This window comes from Tripterygium wilfordii, chromosome 3 (genome assembly GCF_013401445.1).
Source record: "Tripterygium wilfordii isolate XIE 37 chromosome 3, ASM1340144v1, whole genome shotgun sequence".
Taxonomy (NCBI): domain Eukaryota; kingdom Viridiplantae; phylum Streptophyta; class Magnoliopsida; order Celastrales; family Celastraceae; genus Tripterygium; species Tripterygium wilfordii.
The window spans coordinates 10,972,879-10,995,526 of NC_052234.1; the positions used below are offsets into that span (position 1 = coordinate 10,972,879).

At 37.6% G+C, this 22,648-nt stretch overlaps 2 protein-coding genes across 7 annotated transcripts; both read right to left on the reverse strand.

Moving 5' to 3' along the window:
• Positions 1–6,997: 6,997 nt before the first annotated feature.
• Positions 6,998–9,897, reverse strand: LOC119989095 (protein BUD31 homolog 2). The gene is made up of 4 exons (XM_038834405.1): positions 9,743–9,897; positions 8,048–8,149; positions 7,770–7,957; positions 6,998–7,350 (listed from the first exon to the last, which is right to left on the reverse strand). The coding sequence occupies exons 2-4, from the start codon at positions 8,139–8,141 to the stop codon at positions 7,195–7,197; spliced, it is 438 nt and encodes a 145-aa protein (XP_038690333.1). The 5' UTR covers positions 8,142–8,149; positions 9,743–9,897; the 3' UTR covers positions 6,998–7,194.
• A 672-nt stretch (positions 9,898–10,569) lies between these two features.
• LOC119994979 (BTB/POZ domain-containing protein FBL11) lies at positions 10,570–22,569 on the reverse strand. 6 transcript variants are annotated; one of them, XM_038841322.1, is made up of 22 exons: positions 22,430–22,569; positions 22,242–22,306; positions 21,456–21,525; positions 21,269–21,383; positions 21,115–21,165; positions 20,469–20,589; positions 19,892–20,024; positions 19,758–19,807; positions 18,913–19,001; positions 18,707–18,812; positions 17,587–17,623; positions 17,313–17,464; positions 16,508–17,036; positions 15,427–15,705; positions 14,942–15,087; positions 14,073–14,432; positions 13,251–13,494; positions 12,974–13,029; positions 12,378–12,458; positions 11,305–11,349; positions 11,129–11,197; positions 10,570–11,005 (listed from the first exon to the last, which is right to left on the reverse strand). In XM_038841322.1, exons 4-22 carry the CDS (start codon positions 21,286–21,288, stop codon positions 10,829–10,831), a joined length of 2,745 nt encoding a protein of 914 aa, XP_038697250.1. In that variant the 5' UTR covers positions 21,289–21,383; positions 21,456–21,525; positions 22,242–22,306; positions 22,430–22,569; the 3' UTR covers positions 10,570–10,828. The 6 variants fall into 6 exon arrangements, with proteins under 6 accessions (XP_038697250.1, XP_038697248.1, XP_038697246.1 ...); XM_038841320.1 differs by having other exon boundaries at positions 21,269–21,478; XM_038841318.1 differs by having other exon boundaries at positions 21,269–21,525.
• Between the last annotated feature and the right edge of the window lie 79 nt (positions 22,570–22,648).

Below are 22,648 nucleotides of genomic sequence, written 5' to 3' on the forward strand. Positions count from 1 at the left end.
AAGCAGTAAATTGGAGTATACATGTTTTGAATCGAAGTCCTACATTTTCCGTTCAAAACGTGACTCCAGAAGAAGCTTGGAGTGGACGAAAGCCAGCTGTTGATCACTTCAAAGTGTTTGGGTGCATTGCATATGCACATATTCCAGATGAGAAGAGAAAGAAGCTAGATGACAAAGGTGAGAAATGTGTCTTTCTTGGAATCAGTGAACAATCGAAAGCCTACAAACTGTTCAATCCCATCACGGGAAAGATTGTCATCAGCCGAGATGTCATTTTTGATGAAGCAAATACATGGAATTGGACCGAAAAAGATGCAGGGCAGCAGCAAATACCTGCGAGTTTTGATGGAAAAGAAGCAGAAACACACGAGCTGCCACTACTTCCCACTGATACTTCAATGTTGCAATCAGATCAGCAACTACAGCAGCCATTTGAGGTCATCGATGCTCAGGTAGTAGGAGAAAGCTCTCGATCTCAACGAATCAGGAGGAGGCCTGCATGGATGGAGGATTATGAGGTTAGTGGTGATCAATCTAATGATACTTTTTCTCATTATGCATTATTCTCTGATTGTGCTCCCATCACATTTCAAGAAGCTGTCAAAGATCCAAAATGGCAAAAAGCCATGGATGAGGAGATTGGGTCTATAGAGAAAAACAATACATGGGAGCTTTCTGAACTTCCAGAAGGGCAAAAATCCATTGGTGTAAAATGGGTTTATAAAACAAAGTTGAACAAAGATGGCAAAGTTGACAAGTATAAAGCTCGGCTCGTTGTGAAGGGATACAAACAAGAATTTGGCATTGATTACAACGAGGTTTTTGCTCCAGTTGCAAGGCATGAAACAATTCGAATGGTGGTGTCACTAGCAGCACAAAATTCCTGGCCTATTTTTCAGATGGACGTGAAATTAGCCTTTCTACATGGCAATCTACATGAGCAGGTTTATGTCGATCAGCCCCCTGGTTATGTGCAACAAGGAAGTGAAAATAAGGTATACAAGTTGAAGAAGGCTTTATACGGGCTGAAACAAGCGCCCCGAGCTTGGTACAGTCGTATAGATACTTATTTTGCAAAGGCTGGGTTCCAAAAATGCCCATATGAGCATACTCTCTTCATCAAACCTGGAGTTGGTGAAAAGATTCTGATTGTTTGTTTATATGTAGATGATTTGATTTACACAGGAAATGATCAAGCAATGTTTGAGGATTTTAAAAGGTCCATGATGGCAGAGTTTGAGATGACCGATCTAGGAATGATGCACTATTTTCTTGGCATTGAAGTAGTGCAATCAACATCTGGAATTTTCATCACACAAAAGAAATATGCTTTGGAAATTCTGGACAGGTTTCAGATGATGCATTGCAACCCAGTTGGAACTCCGACGGAACCAGGTTTGAAGCTCTCAAAGGATTCTGAAGGGAAAAGGATAAACAGTACCTTATACAAGCAAATTATTGGAAGCTTGATGTACTTAACAGCAACTAGGCCTGACATTATGTTTGCTGTAAGTCTTATAAGCAGATATATGGAATGTCCAACTGAGCTTCATCTCCTTGCTGCAAAGAGAGTATTACGCTACTTGAAAGGAACACTTGATTTTGGTGTCTTTTATCAAAAAGGAACAGGATCAGATCTTATTGGCTTCAGTGATAGTGATTATGCAGGAGACTTAGATGATAGAAAAAGTACTTCTGGTCATGTATTTATGATGAGTTCAGGGGCTGTATCATGGTCATCAAAGAAGCAACAAGTGGTTACTTTATCTACAACTGAAGCAGAGTTTATAGCAGCAGCATCTTGTGTGTGTCAAGCTATTTGGTTGAAAAGAATACTCAATTTGCTGCACTGTTTCCAGCAGGAACCTATGAAGATTTATTGTGATAATAGTTCAACCATTAAACTCTCCAAGAACCCAGTTTTACATGGTAGGAGCAAGCACATAGATGTGAGATATCATTTCCTTCGTGATCTCACAAAAGAAGGAGTCGTTGAACTGGTTTATTGTCGTAGTGAAGATCAAGTTGCAGATATCCTAACGAAGCCTCTCAAATTGGCTGCATTTGTGAAGCTTCGTGATTTACTTGGAGTTTGTTCGATTTCTACTTTAAACTGATTGTATGTATACTATTTAGTTTAAGGGAGGGTGTTAAGGTTTTATTAGCAGAATAATTGTTGAAGTCCTATTCTATAGGAAGTTTGATGTGTTTTACCAAGTCTTTAGGGAGAACCCATGAGTTTAGGAGTTGTTAGTCATGGGTTAGTTGTTGCTTTTATTTTGCAAAGTTTGTTTCGATTTCTACTATTTAAGTTTGTGATCTCATCAATAATAAGTAGCAAATTCAGCATTATTCCTCTTCTTCCTTGTTTTCTGTTTAACCCAGTTTTTAACAGGGCGTTCACAGATTGGGTCCAAAAAAGGTGTTTAACTGGGTTTTCATGATCAATTGGAGTGGGTCTACGCTTTTCTTTTGTCGATTTACATTCAGCCCAAGAACCATTAGTTTTGATGTTTATTGGGGCGTTGAGGACGAGTTTAAGTGTAATTATCACGGCTATAACGGTGACCTTTACTGGATCTTCACATGAAGCCTTTTATTTTGGTTGTTGTCCTTGGAAAACGCGTGAAGTCGCTCGTTTTTATAAGCTCCATACTTGGTGATTTGCCCAATGCACCAATTATATATATTATTTTTAAATTTTAATTAATTAAGTACAATAAGAAAATATTATATTATTATTAATTTTATCATCATATCATATTTATTATGTATCCTAAATTGTTGTGGAGACGAGCCAAACTATTCGAAAGCTTCTGTTAGAGGTTAATGAGCTTTTGGAGAGGGAGGAAACTATGTGCAGGCAACGCTCTAGAGTCTCATGGCTCCAAGCAGGGGATCGCAATACTTCCTTTTTCCATCGACAATCCTCTCACCGTAGAAGGAAAAATCATATTTTGGGTATCGAGGATGATCATGGGGTGTGACTGAGTGATTTGCCTTTGATTGAGAGGTGCTGCTTGAATTATTTTAACTCTATCTTTTCCTCTTCGCATCCTAATTCTATTGCAAATGTTATTGATTTGGTAGACTGTCGGGTGACTAATGATATGAATTGTATTCTGTTGTGTGAGCCTCGAGAGGAGGAGATTTATGTGGCGGTTGGTAATATGGCCCCCACTAAGGCTCCAGGCCCTGATGGTATGCCTGCCCTGTTTTACCAACATTTCTGGGACACTATGAGTACTGATTTGGTTTCTATGGTAAAGGATTTCTTTGCCACTAAGTCACTGTCAGATCAGATAAATCATACAAATATAGTGCTAATCCCGAAGATTGCTAATCCTAAAAGGGTGTCTGATTTTCGGCCTATTAGTCTCTGCAATGTCAGTTACAAAATCATTTCCAAAGTTCTAGCGAATCGTCTTAAGAAATTTCTCCCGAACATTATCTCCGAAAATCAAAGTGCTTTTATCCCGGGGCGCTTAATTTCTGATAATGTTCTTGTCGCTTTTGAAGCTATGCACCACATTCATTCACTGCAAAGAGGCAATATGGGTTCAATGGCAATCAAACTTGATATGAGTAAGGCTTATGATAGGGTGGAGTGGTCTTTCCTTCAGGCAATCATGCTTAAAATGGGGTTTGATGCTCGTTGGGTGGACCTTATTATGGATTGTGTACAATCTGTCTCTTATTCTGTGGTAGTTAATGGGGTTCCCAGAGGCAAGCTTTTTCCCTCCCGGGGTCTTCGCCAGGGTGATTCGCTATCCCCATACCTCTTTCTATTGTGTGTAGAGGGTTTGTCTGCTTTGCTGTCCCAAGCTAATAGTTGTGGGTCTATCATGGGTTGTAATTTGGCAAGAGGGTGTCCTCCTATCTCACATCTCTTCTTTGCCGATGACAACCTCCTATTTTGTAGGGCTAATGCCAATGAATGTTTGATTGTCGCTCACATCCTCTCAGTGTACGAACAGGCCTCAGGTCAGAAGGTAAATTTGGGGAAGTCACACATATTTTTTAGCCCTTCTATCCCGAGAGCTACCAGGGGGAGGTTATCTAATATTTTGGGCATTCCTATCTCCGCTCCCCATGATAAATATTTGGGTCTCCCTTCCTTGATTGGCCGCTCTAAGAAGGACATCTTTTGCATGATCAAGAACAAGATTGAGTCTAAGCTGAAAGGGTGGAAAGAGAGATGTCTCTCCAAAGGGGGCAAGGAAGTCCTAATTAAAGCAATTGCTCAAGCGATTCCCACGTACGCTATGTCTTGCTTCAAGCTTCCTACTTCATTATGCAATGAGATCACACAGTCTATAGCTAGATTTTGGTGGAGTAACTTTGTTGATAAGCAGGGCATCCATTGGTGGTCTTGGGATCGCCTTTGTTCTCCCAAGAAACAAGGCGGTGTGGGGTTTCGTGATCTACATGCCTTTAACCTGGCTCTCCTTGCTAAGCAGGGTTGGAGGCTGATGTCTAATCCTGGTTCTCTGTTTGCAAAGGTTTACAAGGCTCATTATTTTCCACATTTTGATTTTTTATCTGCTAGCTTTGGCTCTTCCCCGTCTTATGCATGGCGTAGCATCCTAATGGCCAAACCAGTGGTAGCGAGAGGGGCCAAGTGGAGGATTGGTAATGGGCAGAAGGTTTATATTGGTCTTGATCCATGGTTGCCAAGACCCCATTCTTTCAAGCCTATTTCTTGCCTTACCGAGGGTCAAAAGTTTACCAAAGTTTCATATCTAATTGACCAGAGCTCTAGATCGTGGGACGAAGCTAAAATTCAGTCAATCTTTCTCCCTTATGATTGTGATATTATTCTGGACATTCCCATTAGCAATGGTTCCTCTGTGGATTGTCTAACTTGGCATTGGGAGGCTTGGGGTAATTTCTCAGTGCGAAGTGCATATCATATCGCTTGTCAACTTTGATCCGAAGAGCGCATGATAGGTAACTCTTCTTCTTCTGTGAATGCGTTCCCTTGGCACAGATTGTGGAATCTGAATATTTCTAGTAAGATTCTTCATTTTGTATGGAGGGCTATTCACAACATCCTCCCTTGTAATTACGTATTAATGAAGAGGAAAATCATCCAGGAAGGGACTTGGTCTTTGTGTGGGAGATGTACGGAGAATGTCTCTCATGCCCTTTGGGAGTGTAAATGGGCATCTATGGTCTGGCAAGGGGTTGGGTGTGTGGTTTATCATACTAAAGAGAGGGCCCTTTCTTTTGAAGACTGGTTATCTCAAGTCCTCCTTTTAGGTGATGGAGAGATTGCTAAGAAAGTGATGTTTTATGTTTGGGCCGTATGGACCAACAAGAACTTTTTTATTTTTGAAGGGAAGTGGCGGTCTGCTACTAGCACTATCAACTTTGTTGAGTATTACATGGCGGAATATGGGCAAGCTCGGGCTTCTAGGAACTTGCCAAGGCAGGAGCAGCGTGTGCAAGAGGTAGATAGGTGGTCTCCTCCGAGCTCGGGGACGCTCAAACTTAATGTAGACGGGGCTGTTTTCAACGAGGCTTATGCTATAGGAGTTGGGGCTGTTATTCGGGACCATAATGGTCAAGTCTGTGCAGCTTTATCAGAATGTATGGCTAGTGCTTTTGGTCCCCAGGTCGCAGAGGCTTATGCTTTAATGAAGGGTACCCAATTAGCCATCCGTCTGGGTGTGGCAAACTTGATTATTGAATCGGATTCTCAGGTCCTGGTGAATGCTATTGGGTCTGAAGCGTATGAATTAGCTCCTTTTGGGCACATATTGGAAGATATTTGATCCCTTATTTCATGTATAGGGAGTGTTTCCTTTCGTTATACTCATCGTTTATGTAATAGGGTGGCACACAAGCTCGCTAGGAATTCTATCAACTTTGATTGGCCTATGCGGTGGATAGGGGAATGTCCCGATTTCATCTTGTCGCTGTTTCTCATGACAGTTTTCCTGTTCCTTGATTTTCAATGAAGTCTCTGCTTTTATCAAAAAAAAAAGAAAAAAAGAGTTTATCTATTGGATTACAGGCAGCTGGGTAATACTTTATTTTATTTACAATTATAATATTATTAATTGGTTTAAGTTTTGATATTGTGAAAACCATCAATAAAGAGTGTTTAGTTATTATATTTGTATGTGGTGGATTTTAGAGAAGAGACAAGTCCTAGTTAGTTATATTATTATGATTAACGACATATCCATATTCCAGGGTGAGGCGCCTTCGTGCATGTTTTTTGTGGATGATATAGTTCTAGTGAATGGGACAATATCGGGAGTTAACCAATGATCAAATCTATGCCACTGCATTTTGAGTGCTAGTACTACATCGAGGATGAATAATCGTATGGTGAAGCTCAACCATGATCAAATCTGTTATCTATACCACTACATTTTGATTACTTCTCTGCATCTAGCACCCACATTCGTGTAATATGATATACCTTATGATCTTTAATGTTTTAATTTGATTTCTGCAATATCTCTCACTCAACAAGCCTCACAGTGCGCGATGGAGAGAGCTGACAAACACTGGGCCTAGAGTAAACGGGCTTATGAGAGAGCTTCTAAGCCGTGGATCCTTGAGTGGGTGATAGAGGTTGTGGGCCTTTATTGAGTTGTTTGTGACCTAGGCTATGTGCCTGTGGGCAGTAAGTCGTCTATGAAGCTCGTGTGGGCCTCCGTTGAGGAGATAACCTAGGTCATGTGCATGTGGGCTTGACTATGAGACTCGTATGGGCCTTGTTGAGGCGATATCCTATGACATGATGAATGAGTTGTTTCCGCATATGATATATAGGAGCCTGGATGTGGACACGTGGCTGATGATGAATGGGTTGCTTCCGCGTTAGATGTCGGCTTCCAAATCCGTGTTAGGCAGGAGGATGTGGCTAAGACTCTGCTTTTATAACCCAGGCTCCCTCAGTCAGGCCATCTAATTCAGACATGAAATCAAGGCCCATAAAGAATTTAAACATGAATTTTAAGCTGAACTCAACCAAGAACCAAAGATAAATGCTCCATCAATCACACAAAGCTTCAAGTCATAGATCGATCAACACAACCCTTAATAGTTCAACAGCAAAGCCTAACAGGTCTCCATTACACCTTCAAAGGAATAGCTTAAGGAGCATCAGAATCAGTAGTTGCAAATTACAAACAAGTTTACAAACAAGCTAACGGGGGTTCTAGAAGGGAGGAACAGTTAATCTCCGCTAGCGCAACCCCTACAACCGCAATGGACACACTCTATAACCTTCTCCTCCCTTAGGTGCTTGGGCACACGACAGACACATGTAGTTGCAAAGTTGTGATCCCGTGGTTGCATGCACCGTAAGCAGCACAAACGTTCATAACCCGGCTGTGAAAAATTAAGAAAATCAAAAACTAAATTTAAAATGCTGGAATAAAAGAAGATAAATAAATGAAATGAGGATAAACTAGTTGATCAGTACGAAAATAAATTCATCACAACATTTTCCTGCCTCATCTATGAAATTTCTAATCCAAATTCTGTTACGTCCTGAAAATACTTTTATAACATAGTTCACAAGATGGGCATTTGGTTTCCCTAACATATTCATCTCTCATTTTCACACATGCTTTACTCCACACAAAAGCTGATCCAAGGGTCCAATTCGCAAAGTATCAATTTAAAACAATTAAGCAAATAATCACAGCAGAAAGTGAAAAATGGTACTGACTGTGGTCCCTAATGTCAGTTCTATATGCTAATAAACTGAACTGAAATATTAAAAAAGTAAAGACTGTGCAACCAACCTTCTTCCACTTTGCAATAAGGTTTTTGTCCGCATATCCTTGATCCAAACAGAACTCATATAACTCCTTAGATATTTCGTTTCTCCGGTGATAAAGATCAAATATGTAGCGGCTCTTCTGATGGGCTATTTTGAAAATAGGCCACAATGTCTCACATTTTCTCTTACCATCATGAGTATCATTCTCCGCTGTATTCGAAAAAAAGAAAAGCCATAAGTGAGTTCAGAACATAATAGAATAAGGGAAAAAGACTAGTAATATATTTGACGAGTACCAACCTTCTCTCATTTTTGCTTGTAATTCACGAAGAGTAGGCTCAATCAACTCCCAGCCTTCTGGGTACTTTACACGGTTTGTTTTAACCTTCGGCATTGTCCAACCTGCAATCAACGACAAGCATTTGATAAATAAACATAATACAAACCATAAAAACCTTTCAAAGCAAATGCTTCACATAATCCCTCAAACACTACCAGTCATGGACTCATGTCATGTATAAGAAAAAAGACAAAAGAACTTCATTCATTTGTAGTCCAATTTTGATAGCTGAAGTAACATTTTCATACACAAAACAATGTTATTCCATAAAGGACAGGGCAGCATATTTTTGCCAACTGCCGCTGCATACTTCAACATATTTACACAGAACAAAATCAATCTATAAGCATTCAAGGATTAATTTGCGTAACAGGCCTTTATGATTGGATATCTCCCATGAACTTGATCATAACGACCTTTACTCCACTTTCAAGTGAAGAATCACTTCTCAAAAAGCTATAAAAGGCTGGAATGGGAAAGACTCCACACTCATCGTTAAAATGATGAGGTGGACTATAGGCCATCTGCTTTTCCCAATATGGTATTACAGTAAAATGTATACAATCAAGTTCAAAACAAACTGATTTGAAGAAAACAAGCAGCAGATATTTCTCTCAATTAGGAACACAAAAAAACCCACACGCATGCACACAGACACAAAAATTCACCAAGTGAGAACTACCCAACTGCAGTCCCTAACTGTTTTCAGTAACAAGAAGTTATTTATGTCTCATTGATTAGACAACTGACATACTGCCAAGTGCCAACACACATTTGACAAATAAGTTGACACCTCGTTTTTCCTCTTGCTAAAATTCATTTCATCTCAATATCAATCAGGCCTCACCAGCTCTCCCACCTCAAGAAAAACAACAGGTAGCCAAAACAAATGTTGAAACAAGTAACAGCCATTGAGAATTGATTTCTTCAATGTAAATATTATCCTCCTGTAAAATTGCGACTTTGGCTTTGTTTGATTGAGTGCTTTCAATAAATATGCTTCATGCTTAGAGTGTGCCGTCTAGAAACTTCACGGATCTTGGTTTTACATAGGAAACCCACGGTTCCCCAGCAAGTCAAGAGACTAAAAAATGGGATACAAACAAAGGAAGAGGCGAAATCAGGATAAAGAAAGAAGGGGCTTTCTAAAAAAGAGCAGAGGAGAGCCTTCAACAAACAGAATATATTAACTTCTGGTTAAGTTCCACACTAAGAAGCACCGATGGGGGTGCCAGGATACGCGATTCAGGATTGGCCATTCCTTCTAAAAACTAAGATATACGCCTTATATAATATAATTTTTAATATATTTATCTAAAATTTCAACAATATATTTATATACATATATTCAACAAAATAACCATGTGAACCAAATTCCATCATATATCAATATCATCAACCTAATTTCATCACACAAGTTTACAATTTCACGCATATCGCAGCCTGACCAAAAAAAACACAAAAATCATTAGTTAAATTCAAATACAGTAACACGAACCACGGTACACACCCAATTTCAATTAGACAAAATCATCATCACTAAACAAACAATTCATTGGCACCAGGTTTAAATAAATTAGAGAAAAAGTTGAAAAAGTTAAAAGAAATTGAAACAGAGTAACACATCAATAGAGTCAAGTTAGAGAAATAAATACCCTTGAGAATGGAGCGAAGATTGGAGGGGAGGGAGACTGGAGAGTCAAATTCGGAGATCGGCGTTGGGCAGAGCAGACTGGAGAGTCGGACTCCAGGAGAATAGCGGCCTCGGCGTCGGGTAGCTAAAGTCTGATATGAATGTGTCCGTATGTCTGTTGATTTCATGAAGATGATGAAGCCCTTCTTTCAATGGGCTTGGGACTTGGGCTTTTTGTCTTTTCATTAATAGTTAATGGGTATGGGCTTGGTCTATTATTAATTAATTTTGCAGCCCATTATTTAATTATAGCCCAAATTTCCAAGTTTTTGGCCAGGAGTATTTGAGATATTTCTCGGCCGTATCCATGTCGTCCCGCTTTGGTTTTTCTTTTTGAAATGGGATGAGAGATTCGAATCCTCATTACCAAGAATGATACACACCATTCTAACTAATGACTCGGGTGTGTCCTGTCAAATGACTTATTAGTCTACTTTTTACATTTTTAATTCTCAATAGTCATACAATCGCCGTATTTAAATGCTTTGGATTATTTTTTAGAGAAACAAATGCCTTGGATTATTGGATCAGAAGACCAAAGTAATCTTAAGAAAACTATAAAAATATCACCACAAAAATTGTCCCCCCATTTTAACCCTTAATCCATGTGAAATATCTGTTGATTATGAAAACAGATATAAAACTCCCTAACCATCCAACATTTCAGAGGAACGGGGTTTAGGATGGGGTAAAAAATTGGAGCCCCCAACATTTTTCCTATAAAAATGACTTTTTTTTATACCATTTGAACACAAACATATAAGAGAGAACAAGAACAAGAATTTAACGTAGGTATATCTATTCTTTGTCTCATCACACAAACATGAGAAATATTTTCCGATAAACATCACACTGGCACGTAAAAATCGACAATGTTGACTAAATGTTACAAGAACGCATCCGATATATAGTCTACTGAGAGCTTATAATACATTACTCTTACAAGAAATAGGAAACGGCAACACAACACACTTTTGAGTATTCTCAGAGAAGAAAGTTTTCGAAGGCTAATGAATAATTTACTTATGCACCAGTACTAAAATTAAATTTAGAGCCTCTCCTTGATCACCGTCCGAACAAAGTTTTCACTGTTCCAAACCAATACTAAAGTTTCCTTGTGCACCAGCAGCCTTCGAGATGTCTTTAATAATCCAACGTCTACTGAGCCTCTTTGGGGTCTACACCTTGCTATCTTCACAGTATTTAGGAAGAACCTGTCCATGTACTGAGACAGATTTTCAAGTCAGAACATGCAAATGGGTTGCAAATACAGGCTTGTGGAGTCCAGCTCTATGTGATACGTAGAAAAGATTATTCAATTAAAGTATGAAGTCCTTTTGTAACATACATCTGGGATGTCAAAGTCACCTTCACTTGCATCACACATATCTAAAGATATTCGTCGAAGCATTGGCATCTGTAATCATCGCGAAAGACAAATAAAATTGATGTTGAGAAATAATTAGTCTCATTGTCTAGTAGAAAAACAAAAAGGAAAGCATTGAATTGAATTTGTGAAACCACCTTAGAAGCGGCATCAAGAACAAAACTTTTTTGTAACCCCGGTCCCTGCAGAGAATTAGAATTAAGGCAGTATCAAGTTAGAGAAATACAATTTCCGACGTATCTTAAATAAACAAGAAGTTGCGCGTATATTTTGTTAAAGCTTCTACAAAACAGCAACCCAAAATAATCCATGCGCCAAAAGTTGCCTTTCATTTAATAAGATTTATGAAAGCTGAGATTAAAAGATCTTTATACTCCAGAATACATGAACATCTCGGATCTAAATGAATTCAAGGCATTATTACACATAAGAAGGTAAGCAAAATGTTCAAGTGATCAAGCAAAATCAATCCTGCCAATCTTCCATATGTTGTTTCATTTTTTGCAACAAGGAATTAGAAATTCACCATTGAAAGAAACTCTACTTACTACCTCCTCCAAACAATCAGAAACAGATGTGCTAAGATACAAACTACAGCTACATGGTTTACTCCCTTCACACCTCACAAAAGGTTCAAATACTTACGTCAATGTCTCAAAGTGTGCTTGGAATCGTGAACGCACATATTTGGTCACTCTCCATATACATTGACAGATGGATATACTCTTACATCCATGTACTGATGCTACTTTAACTTACAGGATAGTATAACAAACAAGGGCCATAAAGTCAAGCATCACCGTCTTTTTTTTTTTCCTTAAAAAATCATTACATCATGGGTCTAACCCAATGAACTTCCAGACACCTTGCAACTCTAACACACTAGAAGGAATGCTACCAGTCCATTGGACTGAACCAGCCCAATTAGCTATACCATGAGGCAGCTCATTTGCTGCCCTAAAAGCTCAAGAAGTTGACCACTGGTCACAATCCCAAAGATTCTGGCAGATGCACAGAACAATCGGTTTGATTTCCCATCTGGCTCCCTAACTATCAGTGTTTCACAGATACAACAAATTGTTCCTAAAAGAAGGGTGCTGGATTCGAGATGTATGTAAACCACAATACTCCATTGAAGAGGCACATATGGGAGCAAAAACGCAAGATATGTGCAAATTGTTAACCAATAATGCAGTACTAGAAGGCTTACATTATGACGCAGCACAAGATCTTCAATAGCCACACAGTCAAAAAGAAAAGAAATCCCATTTGCTGTTACTTCTCCACAATCCTACAGAGAAAAATGACATCATCGAGGATATATATATAAGCATCAGAAGTTAACATCCTCACTTAGCTGACCAAATAATGTGCAAAAGAACCACAGTGGAAATATATAGGGAAGGAAATATTACTTTTCTTTGACATTAGAAAAGCAAATTAGCTAACATAACACCCCTCAAAAAAGACAGTTTTCCTCCATGTAAATTCTTATCTATATCTTATCAATATGAAACTATACATTAATTAACATTTCAACTGGAGGCTTCATTCCAAGTTCATTTATCCACATGCTATGTTGCACGTAAGTATTCATGCAACAATGCTTATTTCATGCAGATTAACGAGGTTACACATGAATTAATTATACTCGAATGGTAGCAAACCACAACATATTGTTTGGGATAAAGGCTTCGATGACAATGTTGACAAATGAAATGCTAATTTTCATGTCCCTACTTAAAACCATGAAGCAAATAGGACACCATATAAAAGAAGCATTTTCAAACCAAGAAAGAGACAAACCTCTAAAGAAAGAGATATTAAGCCTGGCCATCCATGAGAGATTAGCTGTTGACAATCTGCAAGGGCAATGATAATTCAGGTAAAAAAAAAAAGAATAGAAAAGCTGATAGCAACTTCACTTAAACGTTACTCCAAATAAATGAAATTTGCTTTAGAGTAACATCAAGACATGATGAAGCAGCAGAAGGGAATCATCATCCCAACTTATATGGTACATACAGTAGTCACTAGATAGTAATGTGCAAAGTGAATGCTTTCATAAATAATGCTTGGTGACCTGAATTCAGAAGCTTGCATCCTGTCAATGAAAGCTCAATCAAGTTTGAAAAGTTCTGAGTCAGAATACCCAAGTCATTGTTGGTCATCCAAGGAGTTACCCTTTCAAGCTTCAGTTTCCTCAGATTCTTTGTAACAAACTTGAAACTTAATATGGAGATATCACCAAAACAGTAGCACAAGGCCAACACTTGCAAGTGCTTCAAAGATTCTATAATGTTTACAATTGCAGCATCTGATATTACCTGTAACAAATCAAAATACCAAAGCTCAGCATTGTCAGAAAAAGAGCAACATCAGTATAAAACAAAAGGCACTTATCAAACATCTCAAAATGACCAAAGACAATAACATGAATTGAAGGACCTAGATCACGTAGACACACACATCATATATCACTTTTCCATTATCTTAACAATGTTTGAAATCATCAAGTGTTCTTCCTTAAGAGTCGCAATAAATAACAGGAGAGGAGTTCCATGTGAAAAAAGTAGCCAGACATAAAACCTCATAACTGCCTAAATAACATATCACATGAAATACTGTCTGATCAATTTACTGATATGATTTAAGTACTTTCCCCCTCAAGATTCCAGATGAAAAAAGGATTAAAAAATGCCTTTAGCAGGATTGGCCAGAGCATGGACAAATTATTAATACGCCATATGTTCTCAACATAAAAAGTATAGCATTAAATCAATTATTTTCCTGGAGAATCCAAAAGTCATAAGCAAAGTCAGGACAAACTTAATGCAGGGGGTACTTAACTTGGTTGCACATAGATGTCCCCAAATTCCTCAAGTTATTGATATTGATAATATACCTGAAAATAAAGATTCACTGACTCGAGCATAGGACACACCATGGGTAGACATCTCAGCACATCTTCCCCAAGTGATCCGCCTAAGCCAACAGTTATAGACCTCAGTGACATAAGGGCCGGTTCCAAAATTACCAGAGAGAAGCCAGAAAATCCCCAACCAAACGCTACTTCCTCCAATCTGCATGCATTGCCCAACGCAATGTGCAGCTGATTACACGATCGTGAAGAAGAAGAAGAAAAAGAAGAATCCAATCCTGTGTGGCTGGTTTCCAGTTGACTCAACCTCCTACATCCCCTTGCATTCAAGTACTTCAAATCAGGATTTCTCTGGACAATATGAGCCAAAGCTGCTACACAAATCTGCAATTTTACAAGCATAATGACACATCAATCTATACCTTTCTTTGTTAACCACGCTAGGCACCAGTATCAATGGTTTTGATGAACAATTGAATTGAGTTCCTTACAAAAAAAATGTCTAATTCGACAGGCAGAACTACAAATAACATATGCTTGTAAGGCCTGAAAGAACTAATACAAGTGTACCACCGGTTATAGCATTGCAACTTACAACACACAGCAATCTTAGAAAGATGAAAACTAAATACCACTCCCTGTTTAAATAGAGTTTTTACTCTAAAGAACATTGATTTCATAAGAATGATTTGCTTGAATTCAACTCAGCTTGTCAAGATGAAAGCTGTCAAAATCAGAAATCACCTCCATACTTCCTACAATCCAGATTCAGAAAATGCAAATACCAATAACATGAATGGCCATCCACAAAACAAATTTTCTACAGAGAAAAGCAACGATATTTTCACAAAATCCTTGAGTAGGCACCATAATAAAGAGTTTTGATGACTAACCATAGTGTTCGAAATATCAAGCGTCACCAAGGAAGAACCTGAAAAGCTATAAAGAACATCATCAACAACGTGAGTTTCTCTCAGGCAAAGACTCTGCAGCTGTTTTGCTTGAGACAGAAGCTTTAGTAGAGATGATTCATCAACACCTGCATGGAAATTAATTGGCCACGTTCATATAACATATTTAGCACTAATAAATTTTTCACTGCGATACAAAATCTACTCGATGGACAAGATCCAAGACTCATTCAACTGAAATCTGGTCACTTAGCCTTCTGTTTAGTTTAAATAACTGAGGCCTTATTACTTGTCATCCTAATCAATCATAGTTTCATTCAACTGATTCTTTCACATTTTTGGGTTTAACCAAAAGAAGTTAATTTGAAGGACAAAAACAGGAAAAACAAAAATATGTGCCTTCATTATAGAAAATCTTGGATGATTAGTAAAAGCAGAAAGATTGAGATCAGAGCAATAATGCCCACCTCTGCAGCCACCCATATGCAGGGTTTGAAGGTTACATGCCAATGAGTCTAGGTGCTGCTTTCCAAGACAAGCAGCAGAACTACCAAAACTGAAATTGGCAGAGCAAAGAGCTAGAATTGAATCCACACCAAATGAAGTATCACATACTAAGATTGAGTTTAATTTAACACATCGGCGTAGAAGATTTGATATGGAGAGATCCGTTAGTGAAATACACCCGTTAAGATTTATGTACTGTAATGAAACAGAGATTTCTGAGATATATTGGAGATCCATATCTGCACAAAATATTGGAAAGAAAAGTTAGCTTGAAAAGTCACTCAAATAAAGAACCTAAATGTAAAGCAAAAAAAAAAGTAATGAATGCTTAAATGTTAATGAAAAAAGTTTTCATCAGACCCATCCAATATTGGACAATAGCACATTGCTGATACCCATATTCAGGGCAGAAAAATATTACATACGCAATGTAACCCCCAAAGTCCAAGTTGGAGTACAGCAACTAACTTCTGCACCAAGACCCATATATTATTTTTTGATACTTTGTTTTTTGGTAAGATATTTTTCTGACACATTTGATATTGAACTTGAAAAGCTAAAAGAATACATATCCCTCAGCCAGTCACATGGAATGAGCATTCCAACTTTCCATTTATGTACAGTACAATGATCTACATACTAGCATTTCCCCAATAAAACTTTTAGTAAATCAACAGAATAGCTAGATACATCCTCCAAGTCAGACAAAATTCCCAGGTCACGTATGATCCAGTGATTAACTGATTATCAGGCTAAATATTTTCAAAGAGCTTGCATTTTATGCTCTCACTATTTGCGAAGGTAGATATCAAATATTTTCTTTTATTGGATTACGTGAACACAATGGTCTAACGAAATGGCGCGCAATAACTAATTAAATAAAACATGTTTCAGTTTACCAAATTTTATTTTACTGCAATCATACAGCATTGTTTTCCTTCTCTTTTCTGCTTTTCTTTTCTTTTTTTGAGAGGAAAATAAGGTTTGTTCAATAGAAAGAAAAGGAAAAAAAATTAGAAGACACCAGACAAAATATCTCACCACAAATGTTACTTCGGCCCTGCAAAGTGAGTTTTGTGATGGTTGATGGGGTAGTTTCTAACCGAAAAATAGAGGACCGATTTGATATTGTTGGCACTATGGCCAGACTTGAGGAGGATAAAACAGAGACTTGTGTTGGTATTACTGGACTAGCATCAACAGTTAAGTCGACTTCATTGATCTGAGGGCACTTGTGCATCAATTTCAGCAATGTACTTGTCTTGAAGTTTGAAATATAAGCTGCTTTTAGTGTCCTTAAAGATGGAAATGACAGAGAGATGTACTCAATAGCAGGTTCAAGATGCAATCTTGGACACTTGGACATATCAACCTCCTGTACTGCTTCAAAAGACAAAATTGGTGGCAACCCAGGTAAAATTTGGCATTGATCTCTGTCAGCACGACCAATATTAAGGAAAGATTTTCCAATGCTTTTCCTCAGTGTGGAGTCCGTAGAATATGAGGAAGGAAGAAGTGATAGAATCAAAAACTCTGATGATAGTTGTGGACAGCCTGAAACGTCTACTTTCTGAAAAGGGGGAAAAATTCACAGTGACTGGCATGATTTTATGAGATAATTTTGAGGGAATCCAATATACATTCTCATTTCCCTTTGGCCATTTGTTCCTATCTAAAGCCATAGTCTCAACTAACCTATAGATTAGTTAGATTCCACAGTTTGGTAACCAGTACTCAGCCCTTCACCTTGTATTCTCTAAACCCTACAAGATTGGACTCAATAAGAAGGGCCAACATATTTGGGTAGAGACCCAATGAACATTAACAAAAGAAGAAAAAAGCGTACCTCAGAAAATTCTGTCAGCCGAATCCTAAGATGATTCGAGTCATAATCCTCTAAGGGATCAATTGAGCCTTTGGTTCGAATCTTCATCACTTTAAACGTTGAGTCAATGCTCACATCAGCAAGCTCTGAAAAATAGTCAGAGTTTTTTTTGCCTGAAACATAGGCCCAATTTGATTACATCACTGATGAAACTGACAACAAAACTGGCAAAAGAGGCTACAAACAAAAAATATCCTAGTATACTGCAAGTAGAATATCCCAAATCAGTGCTCACCTGCCACAAACCATAAAGGCAAAAGACTAATCCGGATCTGTTCAAATCAACAAGAAATCATTTCATCAAAACACATCATAACCAACTAAAAAAACCATTTCCAAAATTACGCATTCACATGTCAAGACATGAGGTAAATTGATTTAAATTTATTCACCTTATTCTTCTCATGATTCACCTACATCCTCCTGCTATAAATTGCTTGCATTAAGCAGAAGTAAGAGAAACACCATTGCCCTGATGTGAATATGAATTCTAAGTGAAAGAAGATTGTCCTCTGATGATAATGTATATTAAGAAACTTTGACCACAATGATTAGCTCTATGTCAATAATCATTATTTTCCTAATAATACTTCATATCAGCTGATTGTGCTTTCTTAGTCCCATCATGGACATGGCGGACGACAAATATTACATCTATCTAGAATGCAAGACAGAAAAGGGTGGGAACCCTTAATATATTTTTATATCACTTGTATGCCTTTGGGGGGGGGGGGGGGCTAAATTTTTTTTCAGGAACTTAAATCTTCACTTTCAGAAGGAAGAAACTAGACATACACAGAAATACCGAATCGTGTCAGCAAATGCTGAGCCACAATATTGTCGCGAAAGACATCATGACTAATAAGGAAGTCCTGTTCATATATTGCAGGAAGGTGCCAAGTTCAATACAAAGAAGAAATAAATGCGGCAAAAAGCTGATGGGGGTATAAATAGAAATTGGTTCAAGTATCAATTTGACTTGCTATGAAGTCTACAAAAGGATAAAATGGTGGATCCTATTCAAAAAAAGGGATAAAATGGTCCATCCTATTAAAAAAAGGGGATAAAATGGTCCATAATAATTAGATATTATTGGCTGTTTTTAGTGGCATATCTAAGATCCATCTCATTCTATGCAAATAACATAAAGAAGCTTTGTGGATCTCATTTAAGTATTTAACATTAATTCTGTTTCTTGAATGTGATTCCAAAAATAAATTTGATTAGACTTCAGTTGAAACCAAAAGGTCATTATTATTTTTCAAGAAATGACTTGTATCACCCAGCAAATCATACATACCAAAGAGCACTGTCTTTTAATTCCTCATTAAAAATAGTGAACCATGAGCTCTTACCTGTTTCAACAAGTCAACTGATAATTCTTTGTTTTTGCTCAGGCTTTCTGATTGTTCTGTGTTATTCTCAAGCCAAACAAAAATTGCATCAGCAAGACGCATCTCACTGTGAAAGATCATTGAAAAGTCAAGATATCCATGGATAATGCATAAGAGCTAAATATAAAAAAATAATAATAAATAAAATTGAAGGATTTTTTACTGGCCTGTCTACGGTTAGATGTGGATGCTTTATGCATAATATTAACAAGCTATAGGGAATATCACCAAAAAAAGTACTGGACATGGCCCACATCTGCAAACAAAAATAATCATTTTTCAGCATCATAAATAGGGCACAGAAAAAATAACTATCAGTACCTATAACCACACATCAATTGTATTCGCATGCGGAATTTTATTGGTAGACATTTTTACTTCTATATTAATGTAGAAGAATTTGTGACACTGCAACAGCATATGGCCTTTTGAGAGGCTCTGAATGATCCATTGTGATCAAATTACACCACATCATGTCATGCAACAAGTCCAACCCAGATATCTAACACCATGAAGCAATGTAAGGTATCCAGAGCACTATCCAATGATCTAAGAATAGATAATGCCAGCTTATAAGTATCATAATCCACCATCTAATGGACGGCAATCAACCAATCTAAGAATATGAAATATCAGTTTTGTCTATTGCAATGAAGAGTAATGACTAATGACTTGTCCTCTCCTGATATGAATACCTCAATTTGATTGTACAACTATCAGGTTACAGATCTCCAATCTCCAAGTAGTCTTCCATAAATCCCTCACAGACACCTCATGACCTCTAATGTCCAAGCATAAAGTACAAATCAGGTATCTTGTTTCCAGATTGCAACTAGTCAAGTCACAAGAATCCTGACTTGATCTTTTATTGGTTATCATCTTCATGACAGTAACGTGATATATCAAGTTATCAACAATATTAACCCAACTATCAAATGCTACATATATGATTCTAGTACAATCTGAGTTTATATGGCAGCTGCCGAAAGCTAAGTGGAAGCACAGGACATACAAAATTTCTTGCTAGATAGCTCGCACATAATTCTGGAACAAAATCAATTGCTGCAAGATAATATAAATTAGTAATTAGAAGATTTACATTTCTTATCAGCACCAACAGTCATTCAACATCAGATCTACACTCACCGTGCTCTAAACCAAAGTTCCAGATATTAATCAGATCATCCAAAAGCACAGCAGGCCCCTTGGATGAAGATATCAAAGAGAACCAAGTTCTGCACTTTAAGACAAGTGACTCCACTCCAAAATAAAGTGCACCCTAATATGGAAAACAAAAATAGGAACAATTTATGAGAACACAATACATTATTGAGAAACTAGTGTGTAAATGCTAATGCAAATCTTAAGTCAAGCAACAAATTTTGGTTATCAGAGGCAGGTGGAAAATCATGTAAATGATAAAATCAGTAGCAAATGAGATAACAACACAACATAATTATGTGTTTGAGGCAAAGATACGTTGCCATAAAACACAGTGCACTAGGGCAGGCATCTTTTTTCCCTTCAGAAAAACAAAAATCTTGAAAGATTTTTTGACTGTTAGATACCCCAACAGAAGCATTAGAAACAGGTTAAACATAATAAGGTATTTCAGTGGAACAACCAATTTTTCAGAACTGTAGATCGCTAATCAGTATACCTAATTGTGGTACCAGTGAAGCTGAGGGAAGAACTGAAAACAATGAAGAATACCACTCTTTACCTCAAGAAGATGAATGAAATTCTGGGATGTTATATCCAATGGGAAGCTATAAATAGACTTCATAACATTAATAAATGTTTCCAGGTTCCACTGGATTGAAATACAGTCCAGGCATGATTCACTGCAACAATTACACAGATCATAAAGTAGGAGAAGAACTAAATGCAGTTCAAAAGTATGAGAAGTGGAGGTTACTAATTGATTTCAAGAAATACACCAACAAAAAAAATAAATCTGAATTAGTTGAACCACAAGGAACTAAGTATAAGGAAACCCCAAGTCACACCTTCTTTCCATTGATTAAGGTAGAAGAACATAGACAGGAAAAGAAGTTCTGAATACCAAACATTTCCACGATAACAGGAATGAAAATAAATAGTCTGTAAAATCATTAAGCAAATAGGCTTCATTTAGCCAGGGGATTTCTAGGGTACGTTTCCATTTTCCTCGAAGCAAACACAGAATTAGTGATGAAGTCTCCCACCATCTCAACTTAGTGTTCTAAAGTGTGTTGAGTCTGTTGAACTATGTCTGTTATACTGGAATTAGCACAATCAATTGATACGCAACACACACACAGAGACACACGCATATTGAGAGATAGATACAAAGACATCTTTAAATTTTGCACAATCCATAGACACACCTAAAACTTCCACAAAGGAGGCCACGGAAATATGAAGATCGTTCAATGAGCCTGCATGCACAAAGTGAAATAAGAAAATAATAAAATAAAAATTAAATAAATAAATCTGAAACTCATCATTAGTTCATTTATTCTCCATACAGAAATTGCTAACCTCTTTCGATGTGCTTGCATTTCGACTGTTTGGCAATTGACCAACAGGGGCAAATCCCAGCTGAAGACATCCACAGCAGAAATGAGAGTTTCTCGGTCCGTGATCTTGGCATCATCTACATTTGGATTCGTGCATACAATAATTATCAAGTCATCATCTGAACCAGATGCCATCAAGTAGCACCTACCGTCTCCCAGTTACATGAATAAACTGTAATTCAGCCATGCAAGGAAGGGTTCAGGAAGACCTCTTGTCATCTGTCAAACAGAGTTTCTTATTGGAACCTTGGGGCTTGTACACAAAAACTTCTCTACTAATGCCTAAAGTCCTAGCTATACAAACCCAAGTGATTTTAAATCTCACATGAGAAGACACATTTCTCAGTCTCGCAGGCTAACAAACATGAAAACCGAAAAACATAGTCCTCTATTATATAAATTTATGCAATATCAGCGAAAACCGAAAGTTAGAAACTGATCATCAAAACCAGGAGTACTAATGTTATATTTGTTGGATAAATTTTTCATTGAAAGGTCCGACCAGTTATTACATCAACAGATGCCTCGGTTAAAAATTCCAGCTCTAGCATGCCGAAAGACTTACTGGAAAAATTACTTAAAATTTGATAAATGTCCTATAATTTATGAGTACCATAACATGCAGAAAGAACATACAAAAGAACACACGCAGAAATTTTACTACTAGGTCACATGTACAAATACCAACATCCCACTGTGCCAACACAAGACTAGCTTCAGACCCCAATTTTCAGGCATTATTCAACAATCAAGCTAATTAAACTAGGTCAGTTAGAACAATTGAAGCAAGTGTAAGACAAGAATTCCGCGACATTTCTACTCATGTCAACAAACAAGTAACAAGCTAACAAATCTTCCACTGAAAGTGCTAACAATGTTACGTTGATTGAAAGTCAAAATAACTGGTATAGCTTTTCAAAAATAAAACCTAATACCAATATAAGTCCTCGGCGATTATCGTTGTTTCTGGTCAGTCATCGGCACCAAGCATGAAAAGCAGCTGTTGCAATTGAAGGTAGGTTAGGTTAACCTGGAACGAGTAAAATAAAAACCAAAGCAGAAAGAGGGAGGGAAGGGTATGAGAAACTGGAATTGAAATTTTGAAAAAATAATCAAAAAAAACCTTTTCCAATTGTATGGAATGTTCCCGTGATTCGATAGCCCTTTTGTCCCAGTTTTGTCAGTTAAAACGGTCGGAAGCGTCGGCGAGGCTACCACACGTTTACAAACCCAATCACTCGATGAAGCCTACGTAGGTTTGAGTTTGATTCAGCAAAGTTGGCACAACCTCTATATGGAGATTAAAGTCGGCCCAAAAAGAGGCAAGGCCCAAAAATATGGA